General features: G+C 38.6%; 1 protein-coding gene and 1 pseudogene across 1 annotated transcript; both read left to right on the top strand.

Annotated features, from left to right (window-relative positions):
* The first annotated feature begins 216 nt into the window (after positions 1 to 216).
* On the top strand, positions 217 to 7,230 carry LOC128364883 (zinc finger protein 420-like; annotated as a pseudogene).
* Positions 7,231 to 14,121: 6,891 nt separating this feature from the next.
* LOC128364882 (zinc finger protein draculin-like) lies at positions 14,122 to 17,940 on the top strand. The gene is given in 4 exon segments (XM_053325505.1): positions 14,122 to 14,490; positions 15,449 to 15,605; positions 16,639 to 17,852; positions 17,854 to 17,940. Coding segments are annotated over 4 exon segments (1,827 nt in total).
* Positions 17,941 to 18,147: the final 207 nt, after the last annotated feature.

Raw genomic sequence — 18,147 nt, 5'->3', positions numbered from 1 at the left:
TATTAAGTTCCGACAGAGGACTCTTTATGTTATTTCGTTCCGCTTGTTCTCCAATCAAAATCTGAAAGTGGAAAATTCATAACATAAAGGTTTGAGGTTCTTCCTATTTATAAACTACAAATTACAGTGAGACCACTTGTTAGGACAAGCGGAACTAAAGAACAAAAACATCCTCTGTCGGAACTTAACAGTGTAACACTCAGCGGAAGTAAACAACACAGGAGCTAGTCGTGTTAGCTGCAAGGTGTCTGGAAGAAGTATCTCAGCAGGACATTGACACGTCTTAATTGTAATTAATCAACAATGTCTTCAGTTCAGCATTTGAGAGAGTTAATGAACGAGAGACTAACTGCTGCTGCTGAAGAAATATTCAGAGTTTTTCACAAAACTATCATCGAGTATGAAGAAGAGATCGACCGTCAGCGCAGACTGCTGGATATCGTTAGGAAACCTGAAATAAAATTAAACACAGCAGGTGTGTAAAACCTTAATCATTTTAAACATAAATTGAAGGAGTCATACTCCTGCAGTGGTTACTCGTGAAGGGGTTATGGGAAAAGTAAATTGTGAAATTAAGGAGCTGCTTCTCCGTTGTTGCATCACTTGTGAAAGAGTGGTTGACATTATAGTAAAAGCATTAACACGGTTTAAACCCGAATCATTTACCAATTAAATTAAATGAATTAGTTAAATGTTACTGCAATAAAATTATGGTCAGAACAGTCAAAGCACTCAAATCAAATCAAAGTCTAAGTCTAACTCAAAGTTTGTCTTACCCACTTACAAATCAAATCCCAATTAAACAGGTGAATCCAAATAATATTTAAACCCCATATCCATATCACAGGGGAGCCAGTAGGAATAGTTTGGAGAGTTAGGCTTAATTCACACGAAGACTCACCAACTCTCATTCATTTCTTCTTCTATGCCATTTCCCTTTCCTTGTAGGAGGTTAAGTGCTACGCTGTGCTCATTTACTTTTTCACAAGTGCAAGTGTTACAAAAATGGAGATTAAGCAACTGAATATCATTATTTACCCTTCCCTTAACATTCCCCTCAACTTTTTTCTTAACCCTGAATCAAAAAAATGACTAACCATAGGATGTCTGCATTTTTGGTGTACCTTCCTGATGATAACCCATAAAATGGGACCTATTGTGCTTTTCATCATTTTATTTCCTTATCACGATATCTGGCACATCTTAATACAATGAATAAATAGTTGGTCCATGCACCCCCAGGCTCTTGCTTCACGTCTCTCCTGTTGCGCAGACATGGAGGACTGCCAAAAAGCCAAGAAAAGTAATTTATCAATATAATCTGCACAAAAGATGGACAGACCACAAATGACTAAAATATTCACTTCAATTCATGTTAATGCAATTTTATTATAAATCATTATTAAAATATTATTATTTTAATGTGTTGTTGATTGTTAATGTGTGTTCATGTTAATAGCTGATTAAATATTCATGAAGCATCAGTGGTTAGTTTATTTACCATTGATTAAGCCATTAATCAATGCTCATAAACCAGAAAGTGGCACCATATTTGTGTTTCTTACCTTTTGTCCCTCCAGAGCTCCCACAGCAAAATGTCTGTAAGGAAGACGAGGTTCTTGTTGACCAGCAGCTCTGCAACCAGGAGTGTAACTCTAGTATGGACCAAGAGGACCCAGAGCCTCCGCAGATTAAAGAGGAACAGGAGGAGCACTGCACAAGTGTGGAGGGAGAACAGCTGGTGCTGAAGCAGGAGACTGAAACCTTTATGTCGTCTGCTACTTGTGAGGAAAATGACATTATTAAAGTTGAGACTCAGGACTTCAGTCCTGATGAAACTCAGAGTGCAGCAGAGACCAAGCATGTTGTCGGCATGTCAGTTAACAGCTCTGTGGACTCAGGATCAATCAGAAATGTGGAGCCAAAACCACAGAGGAGACATCATAGAAGTAAAAGTGACAGTAACAGTGTGTGTAACCCTACCATGACAAAGATTCAGCTGGATACCCACACAGATAAAAAGGTTTTGAAATGTGACACTTGTGGAAAAGCTTTTAAGTATATTTCCGAATTGAATAGACATCAGAGAATCCACACAGGTGAGAAGCCGTACCCATGTGACACATGTGGGAAAAGATTTACTGAAATGACAAAAGTTAAAAGGCATATGAGAACACACACAGGGGAGAAGCCGTACCCATGTGACACTTGTGGGAAAAAATTCTCTGAGCTGGAAATATTAAAAGTGCATATGAGAGTCCACACAGGTGAAAAGCCATACCCATGTAACACTTGCGGGAAAAGATTTAGTGAAATGACAAAAGTGAGAAGGCATATGAGAGTCCACACAGGGGAGAAGCCATATCCATGTAACACTTGTGAGAGAAGATTCTCTTATCTTGGTGCATTGAAAGTGCATATGAGAGTCCACACAGGTGAGAGGCCGTATCCATGTAAAACATGTGAGAAAATGTTCTCTGATGTGAGCGCACTGAAACGGCATATGAGAATTCACACAGGTGAGAAGCCGTACCCCTGCAACATCTGTGGGAAAAGCTTTTCTCAGCGCGGCATTTTAAAACTGCATATGAGAGTCCACACAGGTGAGAAACCGTATGCATGTAACACTTGTGAGAAAAGCTTCACTCAGCTGGGCACATTAAAACTGCATATGAGGGTCCACACAGGTGAGAATATTGAAAATTGAAAAACTTGTGTAAGAGGTTTCAAATGTAGAGATCAATTGAAGATCCACATGAGAACGGATGCAGTGGGAGGGTCAGTGACAAATAACAGTTGGCAAGATGAGAAATTCAAAAATTTCTACAAAAATAAATTTAAAAACATGCATCAGGTGTATTAATAAGTATATTTTGTGTTTTTGTTGGTTTTATGTCATTTGAAATGACATTTGCAACATTTTATTTTATTTTTTACTAAAAGTAAGACTGAGTGCACCTGAAAATGTCCCATGGTGTAACCACAAAAGAATAATAAATATTAAATAGTTTAATCACCTACAATGTATTTAAGTGCGTTTATAAAAATAATGACTTAATTTTAAAACATCAAATGGAAAAAAAAATGGAGTATTCCTTCATTTAAAATGTAATGTGTTTTGTCAATATTGAGCAGGAAATATCCTAAAAACCACAATTTTTTAAGTAAATTGGGGCCAATGATGTAAAATGTGTTTTTACATTTTGTTGCATTGCCTAAGTGGATTACATTTAGTCCGCACTTTAGTTCATGTATATTTTCCTGCACATGTTAAGATCTTTATGAAAAAATACTGCTTAGACCTGTTGGACACTGGGTTCCATCATTGGATGTTACCAGTATTTTTCATAAAAAGCTGATACACTGCCTGACCATGTTCCCTCTCCTGTCAAACACCATTATTTCTTGAAGAAATGGACACTGAAAATCAAATATGACAGTCAACAAGGTTCAGTGAACTTGGTTTTTCATGTTATTTCATTTTTTTAATGAATATCTGACAATAAGAAATGATTAGGATATTATATTTTTAATCCAGTCAAGAAACAATCGGAATTTTATTTAATGAACTAATTTTGTCAACTGTAAATTCTGTGCAGAATTGTTTTTTTTTTTTTTTTTTTACAGCAATCTGAGAAAAAAAGATCTGACAACAACAACAACTCATAAGTCAACTCATAAGTTGATAAAAATGTAATCTCACAATAAGAATTTTGGATGATGTATCTCTGTCATGAGTTCAGAGGTTCTGCATGGTTCAGAGATGATGTTACATAATAAACAGCTCAGGTGGTTCAGAGATGATGTTATAAACAGGTCAGGTGGTTCAGAGATGACATTATATTGAAAAGAAGTCAGGTGGTTCAGAGATTATGTTATAAACAGGTCAGGTGGTTCAGAGATGAGGTTATTATATTAAAAAGAAGTCAGGTGGTTCAGAGATGACATTATATTAAAAAGAAGTCAGGTGGTTCAGAGATGTTATAAACAGGTCAGGTGGTTGAGGCCAGGTGAAAACATTCTTCCCACCTATTTGTTTCATGCAGCAGTTTTCACGCATACTCTGTGACGAGCCCCTTTTTGGTAGTTAGAAGATGGCATCTAATGGGGAAAATCTATTTCATTTATTTAGTTTGATTGCTTTAGTTTTGATAGGACTCAAATGATGTAAGCAGTTATATAATTTTGACATTTCATTTTAAAATCAAATTTGACACCTGTGTAAGCACACAGGTTTGGCCTCAATATTTGAAATGTAATTCTTGAAATAAATATTAATTTTAATGAATTCTTATGAATTGACAATGTTTTTCTAGGGTTACACCATTGGACATGTCAACCAAGAAAACCACACTATGTCCAAAAAACATCAGTTTATGAGTTATTGTTAAGAGCTTCTAACCTTGTCGAACAGCAGTTGTGATCATCAGGGGTCCTTATCTGTAAAACCACTTCCTGTTATATGGCCTTCTTCACGATTGTAAAAAAAAGTCAATTTAAATGCTGGTTAAACTTTGAGACACTTCGTGTGGTTCACTTGACTTGACATGATTCCCCAAATTATATTTAATATTTAGAACAATTAACCTTTATTTAATATGAAAGTGATCATGTGAGATTGATGCCAAAATAGTTGATATGTAATTATCTAGATTAACCAAAAAGAAACAAATAAAACAGAGCTGTGAAATGAAGGGACAGTGAAAGAATGAAAATGTTTGTGCATTGGATAAAGTCAAGTGCAAATACCTCAAACCTTTATGTAATGAGTTTTCCACTTTCAGGTTTTAATGAGGGTGTGAAATATCAGTGAGACAGTAAATATTAACCTGAAGCAGCAGACAGCTCTTATGACTAGTTTTAAAACATAACAAGTCTCCATGCAGTAACTGCTGCTTATTTATAAACCACAAATGACACTGAGCCAAAAATGTTACAACAAGCAGAACAAAAAAAACGCAAGACTCCTCTGTCGGAACTTAACAATGTAACACCCAGCGGAAGTAAACAACATATGAGTCAGTCACGATAGTTGCTCTGTGTGCTGTGGTTGAATTTCAACCGCAACAGGACATTGGGAAATATTACCCGTAGTTAATCAACAATGTCTTCAGTTCAACATTTGAGAGAGTTAATGAACGAGAGACTAACTGCTGCTGCTGAAGAAATATTCAGAGTTTTTCACAAAACTATCATCGAGTATGAAGAAGAGATAGATCGTCAGCGCAGGCTACTGAATATCGTTTGGAAACCTGAAATAAAGCTGCACACGATAGGTCTGTAAAACCTTGATTATGAATAAGAGAATCATCAGCTTTATATATTGTGTGTTTTTGCACCACATACACTTCTCAAAAAAAGGTTAGACATCGTAGAGATCGCTACTCTACTCAAATCGATTAGAGAAACAAGAAAACTAAAGACTCATTGAGATACAGTGATTTCAGAATCCAGATTTGACTAATTTAATTACAGTGGGGTTTATATGGACCTGGTCCAAAGTGGTGTGGATGTAGAAATATCTGTGAAATTGCCTTTTTTCTGTTGTCAAAAGCTAAATAAAGGTTTCTTAAATATAAAAGTGGCCCTAAACAACATGAAGGCTTTTGTCGAACAGTTTTTTGTAAAATGAAGAAACAGCCCCTTTATATAATTATTTCTTAACTTGTCCCTTTATCCTTAATTGAAAGGTAATTGTATCATCAGGTATGCATTTTGTTGTACATTCTGAAGTGGCACCCCTTATAAATGGCCCATAAGCATTAATTAAGGCCTTGATTTACCAATGGTTTATAAATCATTTGTTATCTATTAATTAGCATGGTTTTTGGGTTGTCAGGTTGTCTAAAATTCCCCTTTTTATACCACAATAACATTTACTTTATTTAAATTCTTTATGAACACAGTACCATTTACTGATGACTTAGAAAATGTTATTCACAATCCCTTTATCAACAACTATTTAAATGACTTATCAGAATGTCATTCAACCCTTTTTTTAACCCTTTCATCTTTGTCCTTCCAGAGCTCCCACAGCAACAGCAACAGCAACAGCAACAGGAGGGGGTTCTCACTGATGAGCAGCTCTGCTACCACAAGAGGAACTCCAGTTTGGACCAGGAGGACCAAGAGCCACCACAAATTAAAGAGGAACAGGAGGAGCTCTGCACCGATCTGGAGATAGAACAGCTGATGGTGAAGCAGGAAACTGAAACCTTTATGTCAACTGCTGCTTGTGAGGAAAGTGACAACAGTGAAGATCAGACTCTGGACTTGACGATAGAGAATGTTGTCAGCTTGTCAGTTAAAAGGTCTGAGGTACCAGAAACAAACATTGATGACCAGCTCCTCTCTCATAACTCTCATGTAGCTGAGAGCCAAGATCACAAAGGAGGCAAACAAGGAGTCTCAGGATCTACTAGAAATACAGAGACAAAACCACACATGGGACATTATGAAATTAAAAGTCACGGTGACAATGTACGTAGCCCTACCACATCAAAGATTCAGCTGGATACTGAAACAGGTAGAAAGGTTTTGAAGTGTGACACTTGTGGAAAAGCTTTCAAGTATATTTCTCACTTGAAAGTACACCACAGAGTCCACACAGGTGAGAAGCCGTACACATGTGACATTTGTGGGAAACGATTCTCTCAAGTGGGCGTATTAAAAGAGCATATGATAGTCCACACAGGTGAGAAGCCATACCCATGTGACACTTGTGGGAAAAGATTTTCTCAAATAGGAAAAATGAAAAGCCATAGGAGAACACACACAGGGGAGAAGCCATTCCCATGTAACACTTGTGGGAAAAGGTTCTCTGAGAAGAGCATATTAAAACAGCATATGAAAGTCCACACAGGTGAGAAGCCATACCGGTGTCACACTTGTGAGAAAAGATTCTCTCATGTGTCTGTATTACACAGGCATATGAAAATCCACACAGGTGAGAAGCCGTACCCATGTGACACTTGTGGGAAGAGATTTAGTGAAATGACAAAAATGAAAAGGCATATGAGAGTCCACACAGGTGAGAAGCCATACCCATGTGACACTTGTGAGAAAAGATTTTCTCGGCTGGATGCATTGAGAATGCATATGAGAGTCCACACAGGTGAGAGGCCCTATCCATGTAACACTTGTGAGAAAAGATTTTCTGATGTGAGCACTCTAGAACACCATATGTGAATTCACACATGTGAAAGAAAGATTTGCCGGGTTAGAAGCTGAACAATTGCAAAATTTGTAGGAGATTTCATATATAGACATCACTTGAAGATCCACATGAGAACGGATGCTGTGGTAAAAGATTCAGTCAAATGTCAGGCTTGAAAGTAAACATAAGAATCATCAAGGTGAGAAGCTGTATATTAGCGACACATGATGTAGAGCTTTGTGGTGACTTTAAAATATAATGATAATAACAACAACAATATTAATATAATAATAATGTTTTGCTGGCTGAGTTTAACTCTCACCAGCAGGTGGTGCTGTTGTTTTTTGTGTTCATCATTATGTGTGTTTGGAAACAAGAAGTCCCACATGTTCAGTTATGGTGGATACAGACAGAGAGGATTGTGACTATTGAATCAGCATCCATCCTTTGTTGTTGTTTTATGGAAAGCATAGTACATATTTTCAATTATTAAAATGTTTTTAAGCATGATTAATAACTACATTCAAATTTACAAATGTTTAGTAGAGTTTTATTAATGATAATTTTATGTTGATAGCATAGTTGCATGGTGGCTATATGTAGCCTTACAATTTATATCAACTTTGTTTGTGTCATATGTAGCAATTATGATAAATGTGCAGCTTTATTCTGTTTATGTAAATTACCCAAACATGTAGAAATATGATATTATGTGTGGTACACTATAGCCAAGTGTCTGAAATTATGTTTCACTCTGTTGGCATTGGAAGGGAAAGTCTAATGAAGAAGCCATTAATTACACCTGTCACTTGTCAAGGAGTTTATCTGTCTGTTAAGCTGTGCTCAGATCGAACAGTGAGGGCAGAACATTTGCATTTTATTTAAAGACGCCTTTCAAAGCCCTCAGTGACACCTTACAAGACACATAAAACAACAGTACATCGAACAATATGAATCAGCTAACATTGATGTGGAAGTTAGTATACATTTTACAAAGATAAATACATAAACTCAACTCAACTCTCAACTCAACTTTATTTATAAAGCACTTTAAAACAACCACAGCTGAAACAAAGTGCTGTACATAAATACAAAAAAACAATACAGGAAACGTAAAACAATTAACAGGAAATAAATACTAAGATAATTGTTTATTGTTTTTAAAACAAATTAAAAACAATAAAACTAATTAAAATAAACAAACCATAAAACCATAAAACACTAAAACAGGAGCAGAGTCTCATGCACGGTTGAAAGCCAAGGAATAAAAATGGGTTTTAAGACGAGTTTTAAAAACAGACAGTGAGGAGGCTTGTCTAATATTTAAAGGAAGCTCATTCCATAATTTAGGAGCAGCTACAGAAAATGCCCTATCCCCTCTGAGCTTCCGCTTTGACCTCGGTACCTCCAGGAGCAGCAGATCAGCTGACCTGAGGCACCGAGCAGGAGCGTGGGGGTGAAGGAACTCAGAGAGGTAGAGCAGGGCCAGACCATTTAAAGATTTAAAAACAAATAAAAGAATCTTAAAATGGACTCTAAATATGAATGTGACTAAATAGTGCAATAGTACAATGGATAAATCAGAATGTGATTACATTGTCAGTGTGAGACAGAGTATGCCACTTGGAATAAGTGCGTTTTCAGGCGGAATTTAAAGGTGGAGACAGAGTCAGAAGTGCGAAGTCTGGTGAGGGGGAGTTCCAAAGGTGGGGGGCAGATTGGCTGAAAGCTCTTGACCCCGTGGTGGTTAAGTTGGCAGATGGGGCAGAGAGCTGGATGGCGGAAGAGCATCGGAGAGTGCAAGAAGGTGTGTTGATGTGAATAAGTTCAGAGAGATATGATGGTGCCAGGTTGTGAAGGATCTTGAAAGTGAGAAGCAAAATCGATGTGAGATTTGATAGGGAGCTAATAAAGTAGCTGCAGATTATAATACATTTCTTTGAACTACTAGGCCAGTTTTTACATAAAGGCGCTCCAAACGACAGCCTTTAGTTTTGAGCTGGCATAGTGCTGGTGTAAACCAAGGAGCAGAATGGGTAAAAGAAGCAGACCTGGTTTTGAGAGGTGCAAGAGTATTTAGCAGTCCATGAAGTACATCATTGTAGTGAGATACTAGAAAAATGTGTTGGATAAATTGTCTCTTCTGGGGAAGTCATCAATTCCACTGGAGAGAGCCAACAAGTCAATATACTTCATGTTTCCGAATATGATAGAACGAAACATATTAGTCTTGGATAATATTAGATTGACATTGAAGGATATTAATTTGTGGTCTGAGATAGGCAGGTCAGAGGCACAACAATTATGAGAAATTACACCAGAGCAGCAGATTTGGTCAAGAATGTGTCCTTTGGAGTGTGTTGGAAAGTCAATATATTGTTGTAGTCCAAAACTGTCAAGGCATGAAGTGAAGTCCCTTGTAAAGGCATTGTTGATGCTATCAACTTGGATATTAAAATTACCCAGCGATAGTAAATTTGGGGAAACAGAACATAAGGTTGTTAAGAAGGCAGAGAATTCCTGTAGGGAGGCGTTATTTGGCTTGGGTGGTCAATAAATAGTGGCAAGGATAGTAGGAGTTAGGCCCTTGATTTGCAGAGCAATGCACTCAAATGAAGGGTACACAGACACCGTAATAAAGAACACTTTCCACTTTTCACTGTATACCGCCAGGCCACTCCCTCTGCCAGAGGCACAGGTTTGTGATGCGTAGTCAAACCCAGGAGGAATACTTTGATAAAGGTGTGCACTGTGCAAAGACACTAGGCTGCTGCCAAGTGTCAGTCAAGCACAGGAAATCAAACTTCTATCAGTAGATCATAGAGCAGAGGTACATTGTTGGTCAGGAAGCAGAAATGAAATAACCCAAAGGTTAGATTGCTGATGTCAGGTTTGTTGTTAGCTGACCTGGCTGGATTAACTAGCATACTATGATTGACAGTTTATCCACACCTGCACCTGTGCATTGATTTTTGATGGGAAGCAACAACAGGAATTAGAAACCAATTAATCACAGCAGTGGGAGTAGGTTTATAACAACCAGTAGGAGACAGTGGACCAGCTCATGGCAAACCGCGATGAACCGTGGAAAGTATCAGTACCTGGGTCACTCGGCAGGGGGAGCTTGTGAGTGAGACAGTACTGGGTCCTGCCAAAGTAGGTGGAGAAGAAGGAGACTCGAGGAGGGGGGCGTGGCACGTAAACAGTCAATCACGGAGTGACAGCAAGCGCAAATCGTGGCAGCGGCAGCTTCCGGTGGCAGCTTCCGGTGGCAACCTCACCTGCCGCGGCAGCTCTCGGTCTTTCAGTGGCAGCTTCCGGTGGCAGCTTCAGTTGCCACAGAGATGCCGCGGCAGCTGAGGCTGTTTGAGGCAGTTGCCAAAGAGCTGCCGCGGCATCGGAGGCTGTGTAGGCAGTTGCCACAGACCTGCCGCGGCATCGGAGGCTGTGTAGGCAGTTGCCACAGACCTGCCGCGGCATCGGAGGCTGTGTAGGCAGTTGCCACAGACCTGCCGCGGCATCGGAGGCTGTGTAGGCAGTTGCCACAGACCTGCCGCGGCATCGGAGGCTGTGTAGGCAGTTGCCACAGACCTGCCGCGGCATCGGAGGCTGTGTAGGCAGTTGCCACAGACCTGCCGCGGCATCGGAGCAACCCGGTATCATGCCAAAGCGTGTAATACACACGCTGGTCACTAGGCCTAGTGACCAGCGTGTGTATTACACGCTTTGGCATGATACCGGGTTGATCGGAGGCTGTGTAGGCAGTTGCCACAGACCTGCCGCGGCATCTAAAGCTGTTTGAGGCAGCTGCCACAGGATGACGTGACTGTAATGATAGTGTTATAGAAAATTATGATAGTAAAAACAGATTAAAATATTTGTTGATTCTCTGAATGCCAAAATCACCGGAAGAGGAGGGGGTGATTTACTCTGGAGTAAATGATTTACTCCGGAGTAAATCACAGTTGTTAAAGAAAAGAAAGCCCTGAAATTATTTTCTTTATTAGAAACATTTAAATTAATATGAGATTGCCCTGTGGTTTGTTTGTTTGTTTGTTTGTTTGTTTTTTGTATGTATGTATGTATTTTGTATGTATGTGTGTTAGATTACTTGTTTTTCACTTTATGGTATTTTTATATCATATTCTGGTTCAGGCTTTATGTCTCGTCTTGAGCTTGCTCAACCTAAGGCAGAATGTAATGATAATACATGGTTACATAATAACTATATGATAACAATGTTAACACAATGATAACTATTTATCTCAGAACAACAACAAAACAACACTGTGCAGAATTCAAGCAATTCTCATATTATTATTGTTTGGCTTACACATGTACTTGTCCTCTCTAAGAGAGGTTTGTGCAGTAGTTGCTAAATAAGAAATACTGTCCAGCTTTGGCTGCTATCACTTAGCTGCACGCTGTGTACGCCTAATGCAGTGACAACTGTCTGTTAATAAAGCTTACCTTTTGTTTTAGAACGGAGATATGTGTGGATGTACTCTAGATTTAGCCTGTTTAACTTTGTTTTACGTTAAGTTGTTCAACTTAGGGTTAAGAATGTGTGTGTGTGTGTGTGTGTGTGTGTGTGTGTGTGTGTGTGTGAGAGAGAGAGTGTGTGTTTGATTTTCCCTTTTTGTTTCATAGACTGTAGTTTGTTGTGTTGTTCTGTCAGTCTCAACAGCACAGTAATGAATTCACATCGGAAAATATCTGATGTGAACCTGTAAAGAACAATAATAATGTACATTATGTAATCAGCGCACCGTCCGTCAAGTCATTATTGTATCAGGTCAGTCTAATTAATTTCAGATTGTGTACTATGTCTGACAGATTTAATTTCATTTACTTGTAAAAGAGTGAGTTATGTTAGATACTAAGTAGTCATTATCACCTTCCATTTTCCAGACTTGTTTTTCATGAAAACAGACTAATCAGACCTTGATTGTTGATCTTGCGGGCCAAATCGCGTTGTTTTGCTGTGCGCGCATTTCCTATGCAGTACGGTAACGTCATGCTTTGTGGTTGACGTGTGACGTCTTGAGGATCGCTTTAGATACCTTTCTCGCTTTTACCGTATACTGTATAGTATACGTGTGCACCGCAAAACAACGTTTGGGCTGACTTCATGGATATTTCAGAGTGAGGGATGGCTCAACACAAGACCCATATCAAATAGACAATTTGTTTGTTTTACAGATGGTGATTTAGGCTACTTACCCCTGCCGTGGATGACTCATTTTCTTGTGATTAGCAAAATCGATGTAGGACTAAACACTATCACTTAAAGAAAAGTTATCAATTGAATTCTAATAACACAAAAATCATAAACAAAATGAAATATATCAATGAACACAACTGAACAATTTTAGACATCACGAATAACATTTGAGAAATGGTGAACAAATATAGGAATTATATTGGTCTAAAAAAATAAATATATTAATAAATATTTTAATTTCCTTCTACAAATTCCTTTATGATCAACTAGCCTATACATTTCTGAAAATATGATTATTTTAGTAGTCCCTACTTACCTTACCTTTGATGCTCCATATCTGGTAACCATTCAAAACTTATTTTGTCGATAAACTGAAAATGTAGGCCTATCAAAATGCATACCTTTTAAAATATTTACTATGGTAATGAAATGTTTTTCTTTTTATATATATATATATATATATATATATATATATATATATATATATATATGTATATATGTATATATAATTAAGAATGAAGACGCATTATTAAGCATTATTATTAGCATTATTAAGTCGCTATTACCTTGGTATAGGCTACAGTCATTACACAAAACGGAAAGATAAAGACAAATTAATAGTGACAGCCTCCTCCCTTTTCCGGTGATTTTAGCATTCTGACATTCAACAAATATTTTAATCTGTTTTTACTATCGTAATTTTCTATAACACTGTCATTACTGTCACTTCATGCTGTGGCAGCTGCCTCAAACAGCCTCAGATGCCGCGGCAGCTCTGTGGCAGCTGCCTCAAACAGGCTCAGATGCCGCGGCAGCTCTGTGGCAGCTGCCTCAAACAGCCTCAGATGCCACGGCAGCTCTGTGGCAGCTGCCTCAAACAGGCTCAGATGCCGCGGCAGCTCTGTGGCAGCTGAGGTTGCCACCGGAAGCTGTCACAGCCAGCTGCCGCTGATTAAATAAATTTGATTTTTTTGTTTTTAATTGAAAAGTAATTACAAACATACAAGGCATAGAAATGTTATACACAGACACATACATTTTGCCTTAGGTTGAGCAAGCTCAAGACGAGACATAAAGCCTGAACCAGAATATGATATGAAAATAGGTACCATAAAGTGAAAAACAAGTAATCTAACACACATACATACATACATACAAAAAACAAACAAACAAACAAACAAACAAACCCAATAAAGAAAATAATTTCAGGGCTTTCTTTTCTTTAACTAGACTCTGTGATGTACTCCAGAGTTTTAACTCATTCTTTCAATGGGAAACACTTACCAAAGTAGCAGCAAATTTTTATTATCAACAAAAACACACACAATAAAAAAAAGAAACTTCCAAACTTCCAAACAAAAAAAATACAAGTATTAAAATTAAAATTACATGTTAATCTTAAAAATTCGTTAGCTGATGTAATAAAGGTTTAAGGGGAAAAACGACTTCCTCTGCAGAGAGAGAGGAGGGGGGGTGGGGGGGGTTGCCCCCCCCCCCCCCCTCTTCCGGTGATTTTGGCATTCAGAGAATCAACAAATATTTTAATCTGTTTTTACTATCATAATTTTCTATAACACTATCATTACAGTCACTTCATCCTGTGGCAACTGCCTCAAACAGCTTTAGATGCCGCGGCAGGTCTGTGGCAACTGCCTACACAGCCTCCGATCAACCCGGTATCGTGTAATACACACGCTGGTCACTAGGCCTAGTGACCAGCGTGTGTATTACACGCTTTGGCATGATACCGGGTTGCTCCGATGCCGCGGCAGGTCTGTGGCAACTGCCTACACAGCCTCCGATGCCGCGGCAGGTCTGTGGCAACTGCCTACACAGCCTCCGATGCCGCGGCAGCTCTGTGGCAACTGTCTACACAGCCTCCGATGCCGCGGCAGCTCTTTGGCAACTGCCTCAAACAGCCTCAGCTGCCGCGGCATCTCTGTGGCAACTGAAGCTGCCACCGGAAGCTGCCACTGAAAGACCGAGAGCTGCCGCGGCAGCTGAGGTTGCCACCGGAAGCTGCCACCGAAAGCTGCCGCTGCCACGATTTGCGCTTGCCCTTACTGCAATCACGCGGAGCAGCAGATTGGACGGCGTGCACGAGAGAAATGTACTGCAATGTAGAAAAGATTATGTTGTGTATGGATTGGAATCACACAACTAAGTAGCATGTTTGTGAAGTATTGCACAAAAAATCTATATATAGGAGAAACAATCGAGCTGAAACCTGTAAGTGATCCCCAACATCTTTGTGATTTAATAAGAAATAGTCTCCATGAAGAAGAGGTCAGAATATCTTCATGCGAGTTGTTCATTGCCAACAGTGATATCAAGTTGTTTGTTGTTGTTGTTTTTTTTTGTTTTGTTTTCTTCCTGTTACTGTAACTGCGAACTAAATAATGCTGAACAGCATTTTGTTAATAAAGTTATGGTGCAATTTTGATGTTCACAGCTGGTGCTAATGTATACGTTCGAAAAATGTATGTGTCTGTGATGCTGTTGCCCCAGCAGATCGCAGTGAAGAGTATTATAATATTGTACTTGCCACAAATGACAAGTAGAAGATTTGCAACATCTTACCACATCTTCAGTCTCCACTGCAGTTCCTGCAGTCTCCCTGCAGAAAACAAGACTGATGCTTCTATGTAACTATAGATTAACGAAAAAGAAAAAACAAACAGAGCTAAGCGACATTAAAAGTATGAAAATGTTTCTGCTTTTTACATAATGAATTTCCTACTTTCAGGTTTTAAGGAGGGTGTGAAATATTAGTGAGACAGTAAATATTAACCTGAAGCAGCAGACAGTTCTTATGATTAGTTTTAAAACATAAAGTCTCCATGCAGTTACTGCTGCTTATTTATAAACCACAAAAATTTTACAACAAGCGGAACGAAGCGAAAAAACACAAGATTCCTCTATCGGAACTTAACAGTGTAACACCCAGCGGAAGTAAACAACAAATGAATCAGTCACGTTATTTGCCTCGTGTCCTGTGGTTGAAGAAGTCTCTCAACAGGACATTGAGAAATATTACCCGTAATTAATCAACAATGTATTCTCTTCAGCATTTGAGAGAGTTAATGAAAGAGAGACTAACTGCTGCTGCTGAAGAAATATTCAGAGTTTTTCACAAAACTATCATCGAGTATGAAGAAGAGATCGACCGTCAGCGCAGACTGCTGGATATCGCCTGGATACCTGAAATAAAGCTGCACACGATAGGTCTGTAAAACCTTAATTATTATAATAATATAAAACAGAATAATCAGCTTTATATAACACCACAGGGGTTAATTTTAAATGTATTCGCTGAAGTTAGCTTCTGGGGGAAGAGGTGAGGTTAAAGTCGGTGGAAACATAAATTATTATATTTTGCGGCTGATTGTCTGTTTTGGCGCGAAACTTTAAAGCTTTTCACATTTGTGAAACCTGTATTATTCTTTCTTCAAAAGAAGAAAATGTGATTTCACTGATACCAAGTCCAGATCAAAAGCTGTCAAATCTGGACTAGAGTAACAAGAAAACAATGCAGACTTATTGAGATACAGTGATTTCAGCATCCAGATTTGACTAATCTAAGTAAAGTGGGTTTTATATGAACCTGGTCCAAAGTGGTGTGGATGTAGAAATATCTGTGAAATTGCCCTTTTCTGTTCTCAAAAGCTAAATGAAGGTTTCTCAAACAATAAATTGGTCCTAAACAGCATTAAGGCTTTTGTTACAATGTCCAACAGTATTTTGTAAACTTGTCCCTTTATCCTGAATTAAAAGGTAATTTAACATTGTCAGATATCCGCATTTATTGTACATTCTAATGAGGCGCCTACTATAAATGGTCCATAAGCATTAATGAAGGCTTGCGTAATTAGCATGTTTTTTATGTTGCCAGGTTGTCTAAAATTCCCCTTTCTATACCACAAAAACATTTACTTTATTTAAATTATTTAGGAACACAGTACCACTTACTGAAAATGTTATTCAAAAGCCCTTTATCAACAACTTGTAAGACCTGACAATTTATCACAATGTCATTTAACCCTCAATTAATGTTTCGTCATGGAAATTGTCTGAAAAGGCTAGATTATTGTGTTAATGTACAGTATTAATGTTAATGGATGGTTAAATATTGAGAATTAGTGTATGATTTATTAACTACTGATTAAGACATTAATTAAAGTGTATAAACCTTTTAAAGGGTGCCTTCCCACAAAGTAGGACCACATTTTTTCTAACCCTTTCCTCTTTGTCTGTCCAGAGCTCCCACAGCAACAAGAGGAGGAGGAGGAGGAGGAGGTTCTCAATGATGAGCAGCTGTGCAACCATGAGAGGAACTCCAGTTTGGACCAAGAGCCTCCACAAGTTAAAGAGGAAAAGGAGGAGCTTTGCAACAACCTGGAAAGACAACAGCTGATGGTGAAGCAGGAGACTGAAACCTTGATGCCAACTGCTGCTTGTGAGGAAAGTGACAACAGTGAAGAGCAGACTCTAGACTTAATGATTGAGAATGTTGTCAGCTTGTCAGTTAAAAGCTCTGAGGTACCAGAAACAAACATTGATGACCAGCTCCTCTCTCATAACTCTCATGTAGCTGAGAGCCAAGATCTCAAAGGAGACAAACAAGGAGACTCAGGATCTACTAGAAATACAGAGACAAAACCACAGAATGTACGTAGCTCTACCACATCAAAGATTCAGCTGGATACTGAAACAAGTAAAAAGGTTTTGAAGTGTGATACTTGTGGAAAAGCTTTCAAGTATATTTCTCACTTGAAAGTACACCACAGAGTCCACACAGGCGAGAAGCCGTACACACGTGACACTTGTGGGAAAACCTTTCACCAAATGGCAAAAATGGAAAGTCATAGCAGAACACACACAGATGAGAAGCTGTATCCGTGTAACACTTGTGAAAAAAGATTCTCTGAGAAGAAGGTATTAAAACAGCATATGAAAGTTCACACAAGTGAGAAGCTGTATCCGTGTGACACTTGTGGGAAAAGATTTTCTCATGTGGATGCATTGAGAAAACATATGAAAGTCCACACAGGTGAGAAGCCGTATTCGTGTGACACTTGTGGGAAAAGATTTCGTGAAATGACAAAAGTGAAAAGGCATATGACAGTCCATACAGGTGAGAAGCCATACCCATGTGACACGTGTGAGAAAAGATTTTCTCATGTGGATACATTGAGAAAGCATATGAAAGTCCACACAGGTGAGAAGCCGTATTCGTGTGACACTTGTGGGAAAAGATTTCGTGAAATGACAAACGTGAAAAGGCATATGATAGTCCACACAGGTGAGAAGCCATACCCATGTGACACGTGCGAGAAAAGATTTTCTCATGTGTATGCATTGAGAAAGCATATGAAAGTCCACACAGGTGAGAAGTCCTCCCCATGTAACACTTGTGAGAAAAGATTTTTTGATCAAAGCACTCTAAGGCGCCATATGAGAATTCACACAAGTAAAAAAGCCGTATCAATGTAACACTTGTGAGAAAAGATTTAGTAAACTGTGCAATGGTAAGGTGCATATGAGAATCCACACAGGTTAGAAGCTGAACAATTGCAAAACATGTAAGAGATTTCATACACAGACATCAAAGATCAACATGAGAATGGATGCTGTGGTAAAAGATTCAGTCAGAAGTCAGAATTGAAAATGCACATAAGCATCCAGGCTAGAAGCTGTTTAACTGTGACACGAGGTGGAGCTTTTGTTTTGTTTTGTTTTTTTCTTTTCTTTTCTTCCTGTTACTGTA

The sequence above is a fragment of the Scomber japonicus genome, chromosome 9, assembly GCF_027409825.1.
Source record: "Scomber japonicus isolate fScoJap1 chromosome 9, fScoJap1.pri, whole genome shotgun sequence".
In the NCBI taxonomy this organism is placed as follows: domain Eukaryota; kingdom Metazoa; phylum Chordata; class Actinopteri; order Scombriformes; family Scombridae; genus Scomber; species Scomber japonicus.
Note: the sequence above shows the minus strand (reverse complement) of the source record. Positions and strands in the feature narration are given on the sequence as shown.